This window comes from Struthio camelus, chromosome W (genome assembly GCF_040807025.1).
Source record: "Struthio camelus isolate bStrCam1 chromosome W, bStrCam1.hap1, whole genome shotgun sequence".
Taxonomy (NCBI): domain Eukaryota; kingdom Metazoa; phylum Chordata; class Aves; order Struthioniformes; family Struthionidae; genus Struthio; species Struthio camelus.
Window position 1 is genome coordinate 5,188,897 of NC_090981.1, and position 19,151 is coordinate 5,208,047.

The window sequence follows — 19,151 nt, forward strand, 5'->3', positions numbered from 1 at the left end:
CTCGGCAGGGCCACCACGCCGCCACTGAAACACTGAGTGCAGCTGTGGCCTTCGCCTTTGCCTGCGTGTGGAGTTTGGCGAGCGTTTCAAAGCCCGATAATGCCAAGCCGCGTTTGTAAAATAACGGTGAAGGAGCCTGAGGAGGATGGTGGGAGGTGCACCCCGCCGAGGCCGGCTCCGGGTTGTTCTCCCCGCGACGGTGTTTGTCCTCCCACGCCCACCGCCACCGGGGCAGCATGGCCCCGCTGGGGGCCGCGCCGCGCCGTGCCGTGCCGGGACCCGCCGCGGCGGGAGGACCGGGCCCGCGCGTGGCGACGCCCCCCGCGGCGCGGGGCCGGCGCAGAGGCCATTTCCCCTCGCCCTCCGCGCCGCCGGGCGGGCGGGAGCGAGGGAGGAAGCGAGGGAGCGGAGAGGAGGGAGGTGACTGAGGCTGACTGGAGTGAGGCGCTCAGCTGCCAACACTCGCACACTGTCTGCCGCTGCTGCTGCGCTGCTCCTGGACTCCAGGCAAGACGGGGGAGAGCGAGAGAGAGAGAGAAGGCGAGGAAAATAAAGAAGAGGAAGAGGAGGCAGACGGTCATTAGGAAGGGGAAAGCTGAGAGAGGAGGGAAGAGCAGAGAGGGAAGAGAAAGAAACCCCCCTCCCTGCGGAGAGAAGATTTTCCATGTAGCTGGGGAAAGAGGGAGAAGGCTGGAGCTCAGAAACTGTGCGAGAAGCTTTCCAAGCAAGTTACTTAATCCCTGAAGAGCAGAGGGAGGAGGGGAGAGCAGTCATCACCGCTGCTGATAATAACTGTTATTCCCGGCCCCCGGTAGTTTAGCCCCCCAGGCGGTTCAATGCACTATTCCAAGCTCTTCCTAGTTTCCTCCTCGGGGTAACTTCGCCGCCGGGGGGTGAGGAGCAGAGCCGCGGAAGAAGGAAGGCGAAGTTTGGCGGGGGCTGCGCGCGGAGCAGAGGAAGATGGGCTGGAAGCGCCGCTGCTGCGGGGGAGGCGGCGGCGGAGGGGACCTGCTCTGCCTGCTCACCCTGGTGCTGGGCTTCCTGCTGCCCGCCTGCAGGACGCGCCTCTACACCAACCACTGGGCTGTGCGGATCGCTGGGGGGCTCCCGGAGGCCAACAGGATAGCTAGCAAGTACGGATACGTCAATATAGGACAGGTAACCTTACAACTACTTCTGCGCAGGCGGCGTCGCTGCAGCCCTCCGGGCAGGCAGCGTCCACGGCCCCGCCGCCTGCTCCGCGCCGCCGCCGGCGACGGGCAGCTCTGGGGAGGGCGCCCCGGCCGCGCCGCTGCCCCCGCCGGCGCCGGGCGGCCCGGCGAGCGCCCTGCGGCCGCGATGCGCGGGGGAAGGTAGCGGGGCGCCGCGCGGGGCCGTGGCCGTGGGGGCGGCGGTGGGGGGGGTGGTCCGCGGCGGCGGCTGAACTTTGCGCTCCGTGTCGCCCCCCCTCCCCCCCAATAAATTCGAATAAAATACCGGTTTTTCCTTCGCGAGCCCGTGGTGCCCCCGGAGCCGGGACGTGGCAGCGCCCCCGGGGGCTTCTCGCCCCTCTCTGGGCCGCGGGGGGAAGCTCCTGGAAAGGAAGAAGTGAGGAGGGTGGCCCGGGGGAGTGGAGGCAGCGGGGTCCCACCGCAAAGCGGGGGTGCACAGGGGCGAGGAGACGGGGTAGTGCGGCGTGGGGGCGTTTGGGGTCTGCCCCGCCTCCCCGGCTTGCCCGCGCCTCCGTCCGGCGGTCAAACTGCCACCGCTTCCCCCTGGGCTTGTGTAAAATCAGGAAAAAGACCAAGTCAGCTCTTAGGTGCAAGCGCTGCTAAGGTAGGATTAGGCAGGGCTCCCTTGATCTCTGCCTGATCTGCTGGGCAACACCTGGATGCCGCAGGATCCACAGATGTTCAGCTAGAAAACACCTGGAACTCACTAGGTCCAGGAATCTGTCCGTGAGAAAATTCCTGGATCCAGATGTGAGGAAACATCTAGTTCTCACTGGATCCAATCACACTGAAAAATCCTCTGCTGCTGCATCTAGGCACTGCTGCTGTTGAAAAATGTCATAAGATCACTTTTTCTGACACATTTGCTGCCACAGTATACTAGGCTTTCCTGTCATTTAGCCTTAAAATGTGAGTCACATATGTAGGGCATAGCAAGTTGAATGCCTGAAAAATAAACAGTTCTGTCGCATGTGTGTGTGCAAACATCCAAGCATGATTTTTCTAGACAGTAGTTTATACTGCATGAATTGAAAGTTTAGAAACAAGCATTTACAAGTACAGAAGGCTTCATCTTATACATGAGATTCACAAAAATGCAGCTGTGTTTATACAATGGGCCATTTGCATCAACCAGATCAGTGACACGTATCCAGTTGTTATTTGTGTTGTATCACTGACTCAAAAGTTTGAAGCACGCATCTCAACCATTCCCAATTATTGCACACCTGAATGAGACAGTTGTGCAATTTATTAATGTAAATAATTTACATAAGAAAAAGCCAGACTGTGGCAGTACAATGCAGATGCAGATATTTAGGAAGGCTGAGTCCCAGCTTCCCTCTTGGAACACTTGGGCAGGTAGGTAAGGCTATTCCCATTTGGAGGGACAGAAATTCAGGAGGAACTTTTTGTGTCCAAATTGAATCCACACCTTGAAAGTGCAATTTTTAGAAGATGAAGGAATCCAAGAGCAGTTTTTTGCACCGATATGTTTTGTTTTTGTCTTATACATGTCTTTCACACAAGATGTTTTTTGTATATTCCTATTTGGACCTTTAGAGTGCTGAAATAAGCAGCAGTTAGCTGATCAGAAGATTCACCACTTCTCCTTTTGTCATTTGCCAGGGCAGCTGGCTAACTTAGGGCCTGTTTGTTTATCCCTTGCACATCCAAACCTCCTGTTGGATTAAGGAAAGAATGTAGTAAGCCACTATTGTCTTCTTGTGTGTCAGTGAAGTGCCATGTACACACCTATGACATATTAATAATAGATACATTACTGATCAGATGTACAGATAGGAATGAGAAAATAGAGACCATGAATAATGAACAACTGGAAAATACTTTATTAGGTATACAGGTGAAAAGAGGGCATATGTGAAGGGAGTCAATATTGTTAGTTATGCAGATAGGGAGAATGCAAGAAGATGAGTATAAGACTGTTAACTTATGCCTGTGTGAGAAAGAAAACTTTGGTAATAATATGAACTAGACTGATGGGTGATTCCTAGTCTTCTGGCTGTTACCAACATTTAAGCACAAGAAGCAGGCAGTGGGCATGTGCAAAGATAGTCCATAGAGCTTCCTGTATGTATTTTGGATTGGAGTAACCAAGTGCTAGATGTCATTCTGTCCTGCTGATGCAGAGATCAGAGCTCAACTGTTGTATAGTTAAGAGGCCTTACACATTTGCAAGAAGTCTTCTGCAGAGTTTCCTTTCATGGGTGTCTTTTTAGGATGGCTAGTTTTAAATTTCTGATCATTCCTAGCAAAATCATCTGCAAATGGTATCTCTATGTTAGCATTTTCATTAATACTAGGTGGACATTCTAGTGTTTGCAGTGAATCTTTCTTCTCTTATTTCCACCCTATCCTTCTACTACTTTTATCAGGTCACTAGATAGGACATATAATTTAAGAATTCAGAGTTCAATATATGTAAGATAATCAGACTGTCTGTGGTCTGATCATACATTATTTAACATTTAAATATATGGGTCAAAGCATACATAAAATAATTATATTTCTTAAAAATAGAAAAAGTGTGTATCCTTTTCTGTGGAGCTTATCCATCATTGCATGTAGAGTATATTGCTTAATAGTGATGGGTAAAGAGGAATACGGAGGTTACATTTTATAGAAAGGAAGCTAGGAAGAGGCAGGATTGATGAGTAGGATTTGTCTGTAATGCATAGATTTGAAAAAGCGAAAGTTACTTGACACATAAGAGGAAGTGCAAAACAATCTATGAGAAGGGCATCTACTGTTTATTATTGAGAGACAACTGGAAATAATTTAAAAATATGTACTTGAGTATAAGGTGGTGAAAGACATTCACCTGACATTCAGCTGACTACAGTATCAAAACACTAAAAGAGAGACAACCAGTAAGCAGAATTCTCTGTTAGAGGCAGGACTTCCCATACTTAATGTCTACATGTTGTAGCAGCCATGGCCAGGTAGTTAAACTTTGCTTTTGCAGGTAACATCTCTTCTAGGTAAGCTTAAATACAGTGAGTAAAGCTGAATGTGTCAGTAAGAGCTAAGCTGTGTTTACTTTTGCTTGAAGATGGTAATTGCAAATCTCATAAAAGTACACATCCATAAATAATTTGAAATAGATGAAAAACTAGTGTAGCACATTAAGCATAGTAGTTCTGGTTAAATTAGGTTTGAGAGCTCACCTTTAAGAAGACAGCACAAAAAGCTAAATCGAAGTTCCACTATAGCTGACCCAATGAACTGACCCAGTACGATTGACCCAGGCAAATAAAGGAATTACAATATTCTAGATAAAAGTTAATGAAATTGTGTATAAAAAATGGAAGTCAGGTAGGGACAGTTGCAGAGTTGCAAAATAGGAGGATTCTGAAAACATATCTATTTGTATGATTGGAGCTGAAGGAAAAGAGGGAGGTTTTGAGGGTGTTATTCTTACCAGCTAGTCTATCAGTTTTGAATGAGTGGAGATACAAGAAGGTATGAGAGGAAGAGAGATATTAGGATACTTTAGGAATAAGATAGCTAAGGGTAGGCAATATTTGGGTTGTGTTTGTGGAGAAATGACACTGAAAGGTAAATTAAGTTGGTCAGCTGAGATAAGACAGTAGACACAGAAGGCTGTGGTTCTTAAACGTCAGACAACATCCTTTCTCTCAGTTTTTGTTATTTGATGCGTTCCTGGTACTAAAATTTAGCTCTCCCTTTTTTGGTGCTCATGTGATTTTTTTCAGTAAAATAATATCCCATTGAAGCTTGAAATATCTCTAAGTCCATTTTCATTACCATGGTGATGTCAGGAAAGCCACAAAGCCTAGCTGAATGACAGGACTAGTCAGTCAGGAATAGATGGATGAAAAAGGTACGTTAAAGGAGGCCTAGAGATCACCTGCCAGTGAGCAACTGAGTTCTCCTGTAACTCACAGCTTCTGATAACCTCCTGTTGCTCTTGAATTCTCCTTGTGGTCTCCATCTCTTGTTACACCTCCCCAGAAACTTGAAGCTTCAGCTTCTCTGCTTATTGAAAAGAGGAGTTTTCAGTGGACTTTAAGGAGATATGGCACAAAAGAAAAAGTAACTGCTGTTACTCTGTATTTTCCCAGGCTCCATATTCTGGTTCTTGTTTCCTCTACTTGCTCCAGCGTGCTGTTCATTTATCCTGTCCTTTCCTTACCTTTACCAACATAAAATTTATAGTAGATATAGAAATTTGGTTGTTCTTCACAGATATTTGAATTCTAACAGTGAATCCAGTGAGAGTCTCATTCATTTCCTTCATCTATGGTTTGGAAAAGCAAAGAGTAGCAACTTAGACTTTTCATTGTATCAACCAGTATTCAATTTCTGTTGGAAGACTCCTTTCCCCATAGGACTAGAATGAAAGCATAAGTATCACAAAAATTGAGATAGTGGATCCCCTTATCTACTGAGGCAAGTGGGCAGGGTATCCTACTGAATGTCTGTGATTTTGATCGCTGTAGCTAGCGCTGCCAGCGTGGAGCTTACTGATTTGGACAGTAGGGCCTGCTTGAGCTGGCACTCATATCAGCCTCCATTTAAAGCTTGTTAAAAGCCTTTCCTGTGACTTAAGGCCATGGTACTTAGCTACTGATAATGTAAATTGTGTGACATAATCACAACTGCATTAAAGCCAATGGAGCAAACACAGTGAAGCATCAGTGTAAGCTACAAAGGAATCAGTCCCAAGGCCTCCTCTGTTTGACTGGGCTGTAGAATAGCATATCTAAAGTCATGGTTTAAATGTATCAATTTGATTTTTTTCTTTCCCCATGTATTTCAAGAATTTCTGTCCTACCCTTGATGTGCAATTAGTAGTTTCTGTAGCGAGTGAATCCTTGTCTCACGTGAAGAGTGCTTCCCTGCTGTTCTTGTGTGGGTCTCTGAGGAAAGCCAGGGCCTGGCAATCCCTCTGGGGCTGTGATAAGGTAGTATAATGCAAAGCAGCCAAGGAATTGCTTTAAGCTACGCACTGGATGGAGCAATATGGGATGTACCCTGTCACCCAGCAGTTCCTGGATAACATTTTTTTATGTCATTCCATAAAATTGCATCTGTCTCTCAGCAGCTGCACTGAGCATGCCTTTCTCTTAAAGCAAAGTGTCTGTCACTGACTTTTGGGAAAGTTTCTTCCACTCTTGGCTATCTGGATGGAAGCTGCTGAAGGGTTTATTAAAACATATAGTCTGTATTGCATTTTGTACAATTGGCAGAAATAATATGCCTGTGCTGATAGAGTGGAGATTTGTTACTATTCAGTGGAGGAAGGGACAGAGTGCACCCTCAGCAAGTTTGCTGATGATACTAAACTGGGGGGAGAGGCTAACACACCAGAAGACTGTGCTGCCATTCAGAGGGACCTGGACAGGCTGGAGAGCTGGGCGGAGAGGAACCTCCTGAAGTCCAACCAAGGCAAGTGCAGGGTCCTGCACCTGGGGAGGAATAATCCCATGCACCCGTACAGGCTGGGGGCTGACCTGCTGGAGAGCAGCTCTGCAGAGAAGGACCTGGGAGTGCTGGTGGACAACAAGTTGACCATGAGCCAGCAGTGTGCCCTTGGGGCCAAGAAGGCCAATGGTATCCTGGGGTGCATGAGGCAGAGTGTTGCCAGCAGGTCGAGGGAGGTGATCCTGCCCCTCTACTCAGCCCTGGGGAGGCCCCACCTGGAGTGCTGTGTCCAGTGCTGGGCTCCCCAGTGCAAGAGAGACATGGCACTCCTGGAGAGAGTCCAGCAGAGGGCTACCAAGATGATTAGAGGGCTGGAGCATCTCTCCTATGAAGAAAGACTGCAAGAGCTGGGCCTGTTCAGCCTGGAGAAGAGAAGATTGAGAGGGGATCTCATCAACGTGTACAAGTATCTGAAGGGGGAGTGTCAAGAGGATGAGGCCAGCCTCTTCTCCGTGGTGCCCAGGGACAGGACAAGAGGCAATGGGCAGAAACTGAACCACAGGAAGGTCCATCTGAACCTGAGAAAAAACTTCTTCACTGTGAGGGTGACAGAGCATTGGAACAGGTTGCCCAGAGAGGTGGTGGAGTCTCCTTCGCTGGAGATATTCAAAAGCCGTCTGGATGTGATCCTGGGCAATATGCTCTAGGTGACCCTGCTTGAGCAGGGAGGTTGGACTAGATGATCTCCAGAGGTCCCTTCCAACCTAAATGATTCTGTGATTCTGTGATTCTGTGATTCTGTGAAAGAAGGAAGCTTGCTTTTGAGACAGTCATGAAAATTATAGTATACTGATATGTCATCTTGATTCCCATGGTTTTCCTTGTTTCTTGTAAATACAGCTTCTCACTGGTTATAAATTTGTGGTTTGATGCTAAAATATTCTTGATAGACTGGGGAAAGAAACACCAGCTTATAGAGGGATGACTTGTGAAGCAGCTGAGAAGCTGGGAATGCTAATCCTGGCTTCGACGCTGAAGCCCTTTGTGCTCTTGAGCTAATAGCTTAAACTTTTTCTCCTCACTTCTTCATTTATATCGACAAAGTAAGGGGAGCTTCAATAACTGGGGGTGGGCACATGAGTTTCTTCTCGTTTCAAACGTGGGCTTCAAAATTAGGAAGGTTTTCAAGGTCTGTGCTCTTGTAGAAATTGGTGCTGCATCAGTTTCTGTCTGTTGGTATTAGGAGCTGGGGGCTCCTCCTTCAGGCAGGGAGCTTTCCTTGAGGGTGCAGGAGGGAATGAGAAGCAAACAGCCGATACCCCCAAGGAGATGGAAGAACGGAAGAGGTGGATATATCCTTTCTGCGGCTTCAACAAGGGAGAGAAATGCTGCATTAATTAATATAGAAGGGAACTTTAGATCCTTCTATTCCTTTATTTTTTTCCTTAATTCTAGGCAGGGGCTGAGGATGGGTCAGCACTTTTCCAAATTCCATCTTTCATCTTCTAATACTGGAAGAATACATTCTTCCAGTAATCTTTCCTTTCTGATATCTTCCAGGGGCTAGTGGCCTAGTCCCCACCTTCTGTCACCCTTGGCAGGTGACAGGCTGTCCTTTCCCCCCCTTTCCTGCCTGTAAGGAGTACATGCTGTTTACAAAGAGACACCTGAGTGTGCTAAGCTTGAGGAGCTGCCCAGGAGCCACTGTTTGTTATATGGATTTGGTTTTTTAGATACATAATAAATGAACATGTGATTTGCTGAAAGATAAGTTTTATCAGGAGTTTACAGATTTAAAGCCAGCAAATCACAGAAAGAGTTAATAAATATTAGTTCATGTCAAACCTGAGGTCCCAGTGATGGCAGAGAGAAGATGTTGTGTAACAAGATCAATTGATCAGAAAGAATTGGAAGAATGGCTGTTTTCCAGTTTCCAAATCTATTCCTGATGGAAGGCAAAAGGAAATCTTGCAAATTAAGCAGCCAAAATTGGAAGACTAGAAAAAAGCATTGCAGCTGAGAGAAAAGGGAGCATAAACAAAGACAAAGAGCCTAAAGTAAGGTTGTTTTCAGCAAAGAGAGGAGATTGCTACCATAATTATTTCCAACATCTTACATGGATGATCTCAAAAAAGCAGGATGGCAGGCCTTTGTGTGCAAAAAAGTTCACTTACCCAAGAGTAATAAAATAGAGAGTTAATACATGAGACAGACCCATTAAGAGCCTATATGGTGACAAAACTGAAACAGAGTGAACTCTTACCAAAATTTAATAGCTTGAATAAGTTTAATAAAGTCTTAAGTACTAAAGATGAGTATATTAAAAGAATCAAAGCTAGGTGTGCTCCAAGCTACATACACATGCAGATGTAGTGGGGTTACAAAGATACACCAAGGAAAATTGAATTCTCTCCTATTTATGGCAGAAAAGGTACATTTGAGAGCTGGGGAAGAAATATAACTGAATAAGAAAGGCAATGAGTGAAAACAACCCTCCCAAAACCAGCGGTCCAGAGAGATTAGTCTACAGATTGTTTTAGCAAGCTTTGTGGGGTCAGAGAAATATCCACCAGTTAGACAGATCTTTAGAAAATGTAAGCACCAAAACATTTTTACAAATGCTCACAGGCCACAAAAACAGGAAAACAGCACATATTAGAGACTACAAAAGGTATGTCATGGCTAATTACTTCATACTTAGCAGTACTCTTGTCAGTGCAGTTAAAAATGTGAGCAGGGAGGGAGGGAGAGCAGAGCATAACACTACCCCAGATGGGTTCTGGTCATAAAGGCAATCTAATAATAATCTTCCTATATTGTTGTAAAATAAGGGAAGATGAGAATCTGGTTTTACAATGTAGTAGAATCAAGCTACAAATTATGTGATGATTCTTTATTTAAAGCCCTTAGGCAAACACAGACAAAATTATACTTTTAAGAATAACAATTAGTTGCAAACCCAGCTTTCAAATGGCAATGGTTGTGGGAACCACTCCTCTCAGATGAAACATATAAGGAAGTGGACCAGGCTATATTTAAATGGAAGAAGAATAAATCTGTAAAACATGTTAAAGTAAATCAGTAGTATGGACAATGCATGTAGAGGTGTCATACCTCCTGCACACAAGCAGTAACGGCTGACGGCCATGGAAAAGGAGGGTTGGGAGAGATCTGAAGAGATCAGCTTGTCCGTTCCTGTGTCCTCAAGGAGGATCAGCTGTGCCTACGTTTTTCCTGGCAAATAGCTAACCTGTTCTTGAAGGTCTTCAGTAAGGAGATTCCACAGTGCCAGGGCACAGTTCATTCTAGTGGTTTGTTATTTTCATTGCCCCCTTGAAGTCTAACCTGCATCTCTCTTCCTGCAGTTTAAGGCCTGCGTTTCTTGTCTCACCATGAATATGAAGAAGAGGAACAGCAGGGAAGCTGTAATGTTCCATTCTTCCTGCCACCCACTTTTCTCTTTTTTTCATCCAAGTCCAGTTGTTTTACATAGGTCACATTTTCACTGGTCAGTTTTGCTGTCTAACTCTGGTCTTTCTAAGTGATTCTCATCTTGAAAATGGATGGAGTATTCCTGCTAGAGCTTCACTGCTGAGTTGAGCATAAGGATTCCTTCAGGTGTCTTGAGGACAGCACTCTTATTTATATATCCCATTATGGTGTTTGTCTTTCCTGTGGCCGTATGACATTGCTGACTTATGTTCAGCTCATGATCTGCTATAGTTCACAGACTGATTCTGCCAAATTCCTAGCCAGTTGTTCTCCAGCCTGAATTTGTCCAGTAGATTATTCTTGATTAGGTGTAATACTTTGTGTATGTCTTTGCTGAATTTTGTCCTGTTTTTCCAGACCTTGTTTTCCAGTTCGTCAAGTTCATTTTGAATTCTGTTCCTGTCCTCCAACATGCTTGTAGCCCTTCTCTGCTTCTTGTTGTGCATATGTTTAATAGACACATTTTCTATGCCAGTATCCAGGTCACTAATGAAAATATTGACCAGAAATAGTTTATAGAGGAACTCTGTCAGGCAGTGGTCCACACTCCACTGTAATGAACAGACACATTAATGTTATCTACGTAGTTTTATTACCTACCATTCCACAGTTTAATTTTGGGCCCTACTTCAGGAATTTGAAGAGGACTGCTAATCAAGTAATATTTGAAGATAGATACAATTTTTAATTTGCAAAGTATCTGCTCACAATGAATATAAAATCACAGGGATATTGGATTGCACCTCAAGGCCAGTTCCTTGCTATTATAAACCTTTAAGCCTTTGTCTCTCCAACAGTTTTAAATCAGTTTGAAGCTAGCCAGTTTTAAAAGTGGTTAGGTTACTTGTCTTCAGTCTGAAAAGCTGTTTTGTACTGGCTTTGAATTTAAAGGCTTAATTTAGTCATGGTCAGTACATATCTGTTTGTTCTTTTGTTATAATAGCTCTTCTGTCTCTCCAGCGCATTTGCAGAGGGCAACCAGCCTTCAGTTTTGCTAGTGTAACTTCTGGTTTCCTTTTAGAAAAGAGGCTTCCCACTCCCATGGTCATCCCAGTTGCTGTGTTTTAATTGAACTCTGTTTAACTTGACCAGAAAGATGGCCAGCTTGTATACAGCCTCACCACTGCTTTGTACAATGTCGTAAATAATTCTCTGATCTTTGTCACACAATATATTTCCAGTATCATATTTGCATGTTTTGCAGCTGTGTTCTGTGATTGACCAGTATATCTTTCTCTTCCTTTCCAAATGATGAATTGTAAAAACACAAGATAAGCAGATACATATATCAGCCATGGATCTGAATAAATCATATGGTCCCTAGTGAGGAACAGTGGTGCTCTTTGTCACCTGCCAAACACAGGAAAAATATGATCAAAGAGAGTCCTGCTTGCCAAAGATGTATAGCTTAAGACAGTAAGTGATATTTTGGCAACATGCTGGACCCAATTTGACTGATATTTGCAGAATGAAATACTCTTTGGAACAGAATGGTGGTAAGTCCAGAGGAATATCACAGCGTCACCACGAAATCCTGCCAGAATAGCTTGTTGTGGAAATTCTTGCAGATTACATGATGGTGAGTTATGGAGAAGAGATTGTAAAAAGTGCATTAGCCAAGCATGATCATGGATCATATAGTGATAAACAAATCAGGAAAGAAAAAAAATCTCAGCTCAGACTCTTCCATATAGAAGGAATCTGCTCACAGGGTGACAGTATACTTCTATCCATCAGCAAGGGGCCATTTTTGGTCAAGTTAAGGCAACTTCAGGCTTTCCTCCTTTTTCTCTTATTTTAGAGACATTTTTGTGCCAGCTGGGAATAGGCCTCATTTATGTTTGCTTTCCAGGGCCAAACTGAAGTTGTAGAGATGTTACAAGTCATAATTCAAACCTTTGCTACATTTACTTATTCATTCTTGTTCAAACTGGAATAAAAACACTGGGTTTTGTGCAAGAGTGAGTGCTTAGTGGGCAGTGAAAGTGTTACTGAGTACTGCTGTGCGCTTGAAATTCAAGACTAGAATTGGATAATGTTCTCCTTTTTTAAGAATTTAGCTTAATCAGTGGTAGCATGTAGCCCCTCCTCTGGATAAAGCTAGAGAACATGTCTTTACTTTCCCTGTGTTTTTCTTTGTAAAGTATATTAACACAGTAATCTGATGTCTTAAAAACAAACAGCAAAGAAAATCCATGCTGTGTGGCACTTCTAAAGCCAATGGTATGACATCCAGGGTATAGATAAGTTTTTCCTATAAAATATTTGTTTATGTGGATGGCCTTTATTCAAACAGGCCCATATGGACGTAAGGCTGTTTTGGGTCAGTCAGAAGGTCCATCTAGCCTGCCTGCTTATGACAGTGGCATTAAGTTATTGTCTGTGGGAGAGAAAGAACAGAACAAGCATCTGATGCTTCTCCCTAATACTCCCTTCAGCTGTTTTCAGCTCAGGGCACTTCCTGAGCTGGATGCAGTTTCTATGTACTTAGAAATTCTCAATAGATTTTTTTTGTCCAGACACTTGCCCAATCTCTCAAATAAATGTAAACTTTCAACATCTACAATATTCTTTGGCAAGGATTTTAAAAGTCTGCTGCTTTACTGCATGCAGAACCACCTCTCTTTTGCTTGTTTTGAACATGACTCATACTAGCTTTGTTTAATGGCCTGTAGTTCTTGTACTGAAATAGACAGTGAAAGTCAATCCCTGTCTACTCTTCTTATGCCACCACACATGATTTTTTAGATTTTTAACATTTCCCCCTAAATTGTCTCTTCTCTAGACTGAAGAGTCTTAGCTTACTTAGCTATTCCCCGTACAGAAGATATTCTACTTCTTTGTTCATCTTTTTTGTCCTTTGAAACTTCCAGCTCTACTATGTCTTCTATGAATAGAGGGGACCAGAACTGCACATCATACTCACAGTGTGGAAAAACCTTGGATTAGTTATACAATACTCTGCTTTGTACCTTTCTTGATCATGATTTGCTTTTGAGGCTGCCACCAACCTGAGGTTTCCAGGGACTAGTCTGCCATAACCCTATGATCATCACTCCTCAGTGATGGAGTCTGCCTACTGGGCAGCTCAAAACACTTCATTTTATGTTTGAGGTTAGGATTATACCTCAGTTCATCTACATTTATCTGCACTGAATTTCATTTGCTATTTTATTGTCAAATCACTCAGTTTTGCAGGGTCCTTCTGCACCTCATTCAGTCAGCTATAGTCTTTGTGGCTGGGATTGGTAATAATAGCTGACTTTTACACCTCATTGTTCACTCCCTTTTCCATGTCATTTTTTACATGAAAAGGTATAGGTCCCAGAAAAGGCTCTAGCACAGACCCTGGCAGAACTCTAGTGGGGACCTCCCTCTACTGTGAGAACTGAACTAATTATTCCTAATCTTTGTTTTCAGTCTTCTAACTGATTGTTTGTTTGTGCAAGGACTTTTCTCTTATGCCATGGCTTCTTAATTCCTTAAAAGCTTTTGGTGAAGGACATACTGTCAAAAGCCTTTTGGAAATCCAAATAGAGTATATCCACTGGGTCACCTTTATCTGCATGCTTGTTGACCTCTTCAAAGAACACTTAATAGTTTTGTAAGGCAGAATTTTCCTCTATTTGACTCTTTCCAAGTAGGTAATTTTTTATCCTGGTGTCCATTAATTCTCTTATTTCTTATAGTTTCAACTGATTTGGCTAGTGCATATCTCCTTTTAAAAATTGGCATCGCATTTGTCACCCTGCTGTCCTTAGATACGAAAACAGTTTAAGTGAGAGGTTTCACACCAGTGTTCCTATTACTTTCAATTACTTTAATTTACTGAATTTGTTTATTCAGCTATGTCATCCTTATTCCTTTAGGATTCCTATGTCATTCCTTATTCCTCTTGGGTTGCAGGATATTTGCACTTCAAGTATCATATCTCAAGTAGCTCATCTGAACTAAATGTAAGTAAACAAATCAATGAAATGCTAAACTTCGAAAAATACTTGATGCTTTGTGAGTATGCTGACCTCCAGTGAGCCAAATAGGAGAATGAACAGCAATGACAGGGCTTTAAGCTGAGAACGTTCCCCTATGCCCCTTGGAAATCAGTAGCACAGCTTCATTGCAGGAATGGGCTATAAAGTAAGTGCTATTTTCTCCCAAATAACCAAGCCCCGTCCTTCCCAGGGAGCAGTAGTGCTACCAGCTGGAAGTGTAGAGGAGATGGTGCAGATATCCGAGCAGTGGTTTTATAGCTCAGATTATCTTTGTCTGCTTTTAAAGAAAAACACTGCATTCACTGGTCCTCAGAGAGAGTCTCTGAAATTTAGCCCAGCGAAGCATTCACTTGAAGTTTGTAAAGGTCTCAATAGCCTTTCAGCATGAATATTAGAAATGCGATTACAGGTACTCTGATGATATCGGGGAATCTTAACAGATTGGATGCATTGCAGTGATGCCACAAACGAGAGCTCCAGCCCCAGCCGGTGTTACACATTGATGCTGTTTTCATTTTTCTTCTTGGAAGATTCCCCTTAGCTCCATTGTAAGCCAAATCATTCCCCTTTTTTGGATCTAAAGCACAACATTAGTACGGTCTTATTCATACCTATTTGAAGGGCAAGGTCATTTCCAGAGCAGATGCACATCACAATATCTGCGATTTCCTTGGGGCTCTGAAACCTGCCCATCTCTTCATCACTCCTGTTACACCTTTCTGTCTGTCTGGTCAAGAGATCCCTTTACTTCAGTACTAAGCAGCTCAGGGAAGTCTGAATGTCCCTCAGGATTTAACAGATTCCTCCTTATAGTTCTTAGGCCAGTGGCCAACTGAAATCTCAAAGCCATCACCTGGGCAAATTGATAATTAGAAATAAACAGGGTTGTGCTTTCTAAAAGAGTTAACCACCCCATGACATGAAGGGCTCTGGACTGTGTTGGCAAGGGCAGCTAAACACATCTCATCAATAAATGGTTCTACCATTGCAACATGGGTGCTTTTTTATAATTAAATACCATTTCCATCCTGTGAAATTTGAATAATTTCAATTTCTTGACTGGGAATTAGGAATATTAATCTGACACATTTAATTGCACAGTGAACGAGTTCTAGTGGTGGCTGGAATCTCTGGCGATTTCTTAACATTTCTGACCTTGTAGGACTGATATGGCATGAAAACAAATGTTTTAAAATGGAAATGCAAATCCATTTATATAGAAGAACAGCTAGTTTTATCCAATTCACTGCTACCATTCCAGCTGACCAGCTTTTCCCTATTTAAGTATTTAGATAACAGTATATGAAATGAATATATAGCAGAAACATTTCTCCTTAAAGGAAATGCAGTTTGAGATATGCAGCTGAGCATTCATTCAACCCTCAAATTCTAAGATTTTGTTCTCCAAACAAGAAGGCTGCTGAGGAATATTCTTTACATGTGTGAAATAGACATTGTATGCAAGCTTTGACCTAAATTTTATCATTGGTTTTAGTAATTTTAAATATTTAAGATTGAATTGTAATTGGCTATCAGTTCTCCTTGTCTTTTCTCTGTAGTCTGAAGTAATTTTGACGCTGATACAAAAAACATAGACATCAGAAGGCAAACTTACTATCAAATGCAAGCCTTGTTTCTGATTGAGGTCTGGATCCAACAATGTGTGTGAAGTGTTTCTTCATTGAGTGCCTATTGCAGCTCCCGTTAATGGCAGTGGAAGAATCCCACTGATTCCAGTGAAAGCTGAATTGAACCTTAATAGCTCTTCTGGCACTACTGAAGCTGGCAGAGCAGGAGAGAGACCTATGTATATCTGAATTAGTAACTGTTAGATTTTTTTCTGTTGTGACTGGAGATAGCTACTTTAAGTTGAATCTTACTCAACTATGCCTAGAATTAACAGTCCCTTGATTTGCTGTAATCTTTTTCTTTTCTCCTCACTAAACATTAGTTATGATGATGTTGACTTTTTCTTTCTCACTAGGTTTGAATTCTACTTAATACAATGAGTTTTTTTGGGGGGGGGAGAGAACTGGCCTTGCTTTCTTACTTGCTTATCTTTTCTTTACACTTACCTGCAGATCCTGTCAAACAGAGATTTTATTTTTTCCACATTAAAAAATTATTGAACTTCAGTAACTCTTCATAGGATCCTCTTTAGAAACTGTTACTCTTATGAATAGTTGTTGCTCAAGTTGCTTTATTAAAATCAGTGAGATCACTTGTGGGAGTGGAGATTGCTTATGTAAAATAATGGTTACTGGCAAACCTCACATTTACACAAATAGTGTCAACTTTTGTACAGCTCTAGCATTGATCAAATAAGATAGGTGAATATATCAGCATCATGTCTGGTTCTGGACAAGTTTTGCCTTTATATGTATTCAGTTAAGCCTGCTGTACAGAGTGTTAAATCATCAGACTTTGATACAGTACAAAGTTGAAGAGGTATGTAGCAGGTTCACCATAAAAGAGTGGATTTAGTACCTCTACACATCACAGATGAACTTAGCTCAGTTCTAGATATTCCCATGAGTCACTTTTTTATTACTCTTCAGTAAATTATATTGGTGATAGAGGAGGAAATTACTTAAATCGTCTCATGTGAAAGTCAGTTAAATGAAAATATTGTACTTACTATGACCAATAAGAGCTGAATTCAGATTTGTAAGACAAAGTGCAGTGTGAAAAGGTTTATTGCTGGAAACAGTATGACTACTGTAGGTAACTGCATTAGTCATTTTAAATGTTATAAACTCTCCTGCTATTAATGTGCTTAAGAGTTTTATATTGATGTTTAAATAGCTGGATAGAGATATAACAACATATCTAACTTGGTGCCCAGTTCTTAAATCTTTTACTCATACAACTGTTCCCATTACATTTGATTTCCCTTGATTTATGCCTCTTAAATTCCATTAGCTTCAACAGAGTTATTTCTGATTTATGGTTTTGTAAATGAGGAGAGACATGATCCCAATGGGACTGGGCAAACGTTTACAAGTATCAGGACAGGGACCATGGTTATTAAACATTTCATGATCAAGATTTAAAAGGAAATGAACATGAACTTTCTTTCCTGTGAAAGTTTCCTTATAGTAGTTTATTAAAACATAAAACATAAAACACTGTTTTCATGATTAAAATAACAGTGTCAGAACCTTGTCAAGCCACATTCTTCTGCTGTATTATAATCAAATATCAGAGTACAAATGTGGAAAAAATAGTAAAATAGAATTTAGAGTAGCTAATAATATATAGAATATGGCAGTTTTGTTTGCTGCTTAAATAAACATTAATGGTACAGCATGTATATCCATCCTCATTCTCTTACTGTCATTTTACATTTGTTCAGTAATGCAACATGAAATAGGATTGAAAGTCAACAAAGTAGCAACAAAGCTCATTTCAGGTAATATAGTATATCATTTAGATATTTCACATTACATTAATACATATATATTATTTACATTATATATATATATATATTTGTTTCCTATCCAATACCTTCATTATGGGAGCTATTTACTGAAGCAAACATTACCATATTGCTTGACAGCTTCTCCACAGATACAAACAACATTTGTTATGGCTTGAACTTGCAATGGATGATGGTATAATACTGTGTTGAAGTCACTTTAAATGTTGGAGAGATAGTTTGTTCATACAGCAGAAAATAAATACATTGTTTGATGCACTCATTCTGTACTTACAGAAATCAGGTGGTGACTCACAGGGCTTCACAAAAAGGGACATGAACTATCAGTTTACATTGCATTGCTTTGTGTTTTGAAAAGAAACAATAGGAAAGAATAATAGGAAAGAAGGCAGTAATTGATTTCCTTTTGAGAATTTTCATGAAATGTTTAATGTTGCCCTGGAACTGAAAACCCCTGATCACAGGTTGCTGAGCAACCTTGCATTGCTTTATTTGACAGGGACATTAACTTGCCAATTGCTGCATTGCCTCCTCAGGCAAAACTCTCCATGACAAAGGGGCTGCAATTATTAAGGTCCTTAGTTGTACTTGGATTGTGAAATTTCACATGATGGATGTGGAAATGACTTTCTTCCCCATCTTCCACCCAACTCATTTAAACTAATATAGCTGTTGGTAGACCAAACCTGGACTTCATAGGAAAACCTGCTCACAAAGAAAAGATGTTGCAACTCCGTTCATTAATTTTTAGTTACTTACTTGAACATTGTCCTTATGGTCACAACCTGTTTGTCAGTCCAAAAGCAGAGGTGGATGAAACTTTTCCTTACTGACTTTAAAAGAATGAACTTAGGTACCATGGTCAGATTTCTTTTGATTTAGAGTGTTTGAATAATCAACATAGGGTCCAGATATCTTCCACTTCCCAATTTTTATTTATTCTTAACTATGCTGAGGACATATTTTTATGTCCTCATCTCTAGGGAAGTGGTACTGTGTAGCAAGGATGATGTTCGGAGGATACCAGTAGGCAATACAGTTCAGACTCAAGGAGAGCTGTCAGCTCCTACCCTCCCCTGGCAACTGCAGCACATCCTTGTTCGCAGAGCTGCAGTTGAGAGAAGGTGGGGTCTGGGCTCAGGCTCTGCTTTTCTTTCTGTTTTTGGAGGCAATATGTATTTACCAGGGTCTTGTATGACCTGCAGTGGGTAAGGCACCATTCTCTTCACTGCTCGTCTGTATTAAGACTCAAACATTTCCACTTGGTCTTTATTCAGGCAACTTTCTGTTGGCTTTACTGAACTGATTGATGTCTTCAGGATTTGTCTTTGGCCTTGAATATGCATTTTTTTCTTATTCTATGAGAAATATCATTGTTTGTAATAAAATAAGATCAAATGAGTAAGTAGTTTTATTTTAAAGAAAATCAGCTACCCTCTCTCTCCTCTCAAAACTCAATTAATAAGGCAGAAAGATCTTCATTCCAAAATTTACAAGATTTAAATGAATATATAATCCAAAAAAGCTGCCACAGTCCTCTTTGGAAGGATTATTCATCTTGTTTATTAGGATAGATTAAACGAATAATTCTTAGTGTGATTAAGCACATAT

At 41.9% G+C, this 19,151-nt stretch overlaps 1 protein-coding gene across 1 annotated transcript in view; it reads left to right on the top strand.

The window, feature by feature from the left end:
• The first annotated feature begins 365 nt into the window (after positions 1-365).
• The window catches only part of LOC104151133 (proprotein convertase subtilisin/kexin type 5), a 267,125-nt gene continuing 248,339 nt past the window's right edge, over positions 366-19,151 (top strand). The window contains 1 exon segment of the mRNA XM_068925372.1: positions 366-1,158. Coding sequence (XP_068781473.1) covers positions 961-1,158 — 198 coding nt within the window. The 5' untranslated portion in view covers positions 366-960.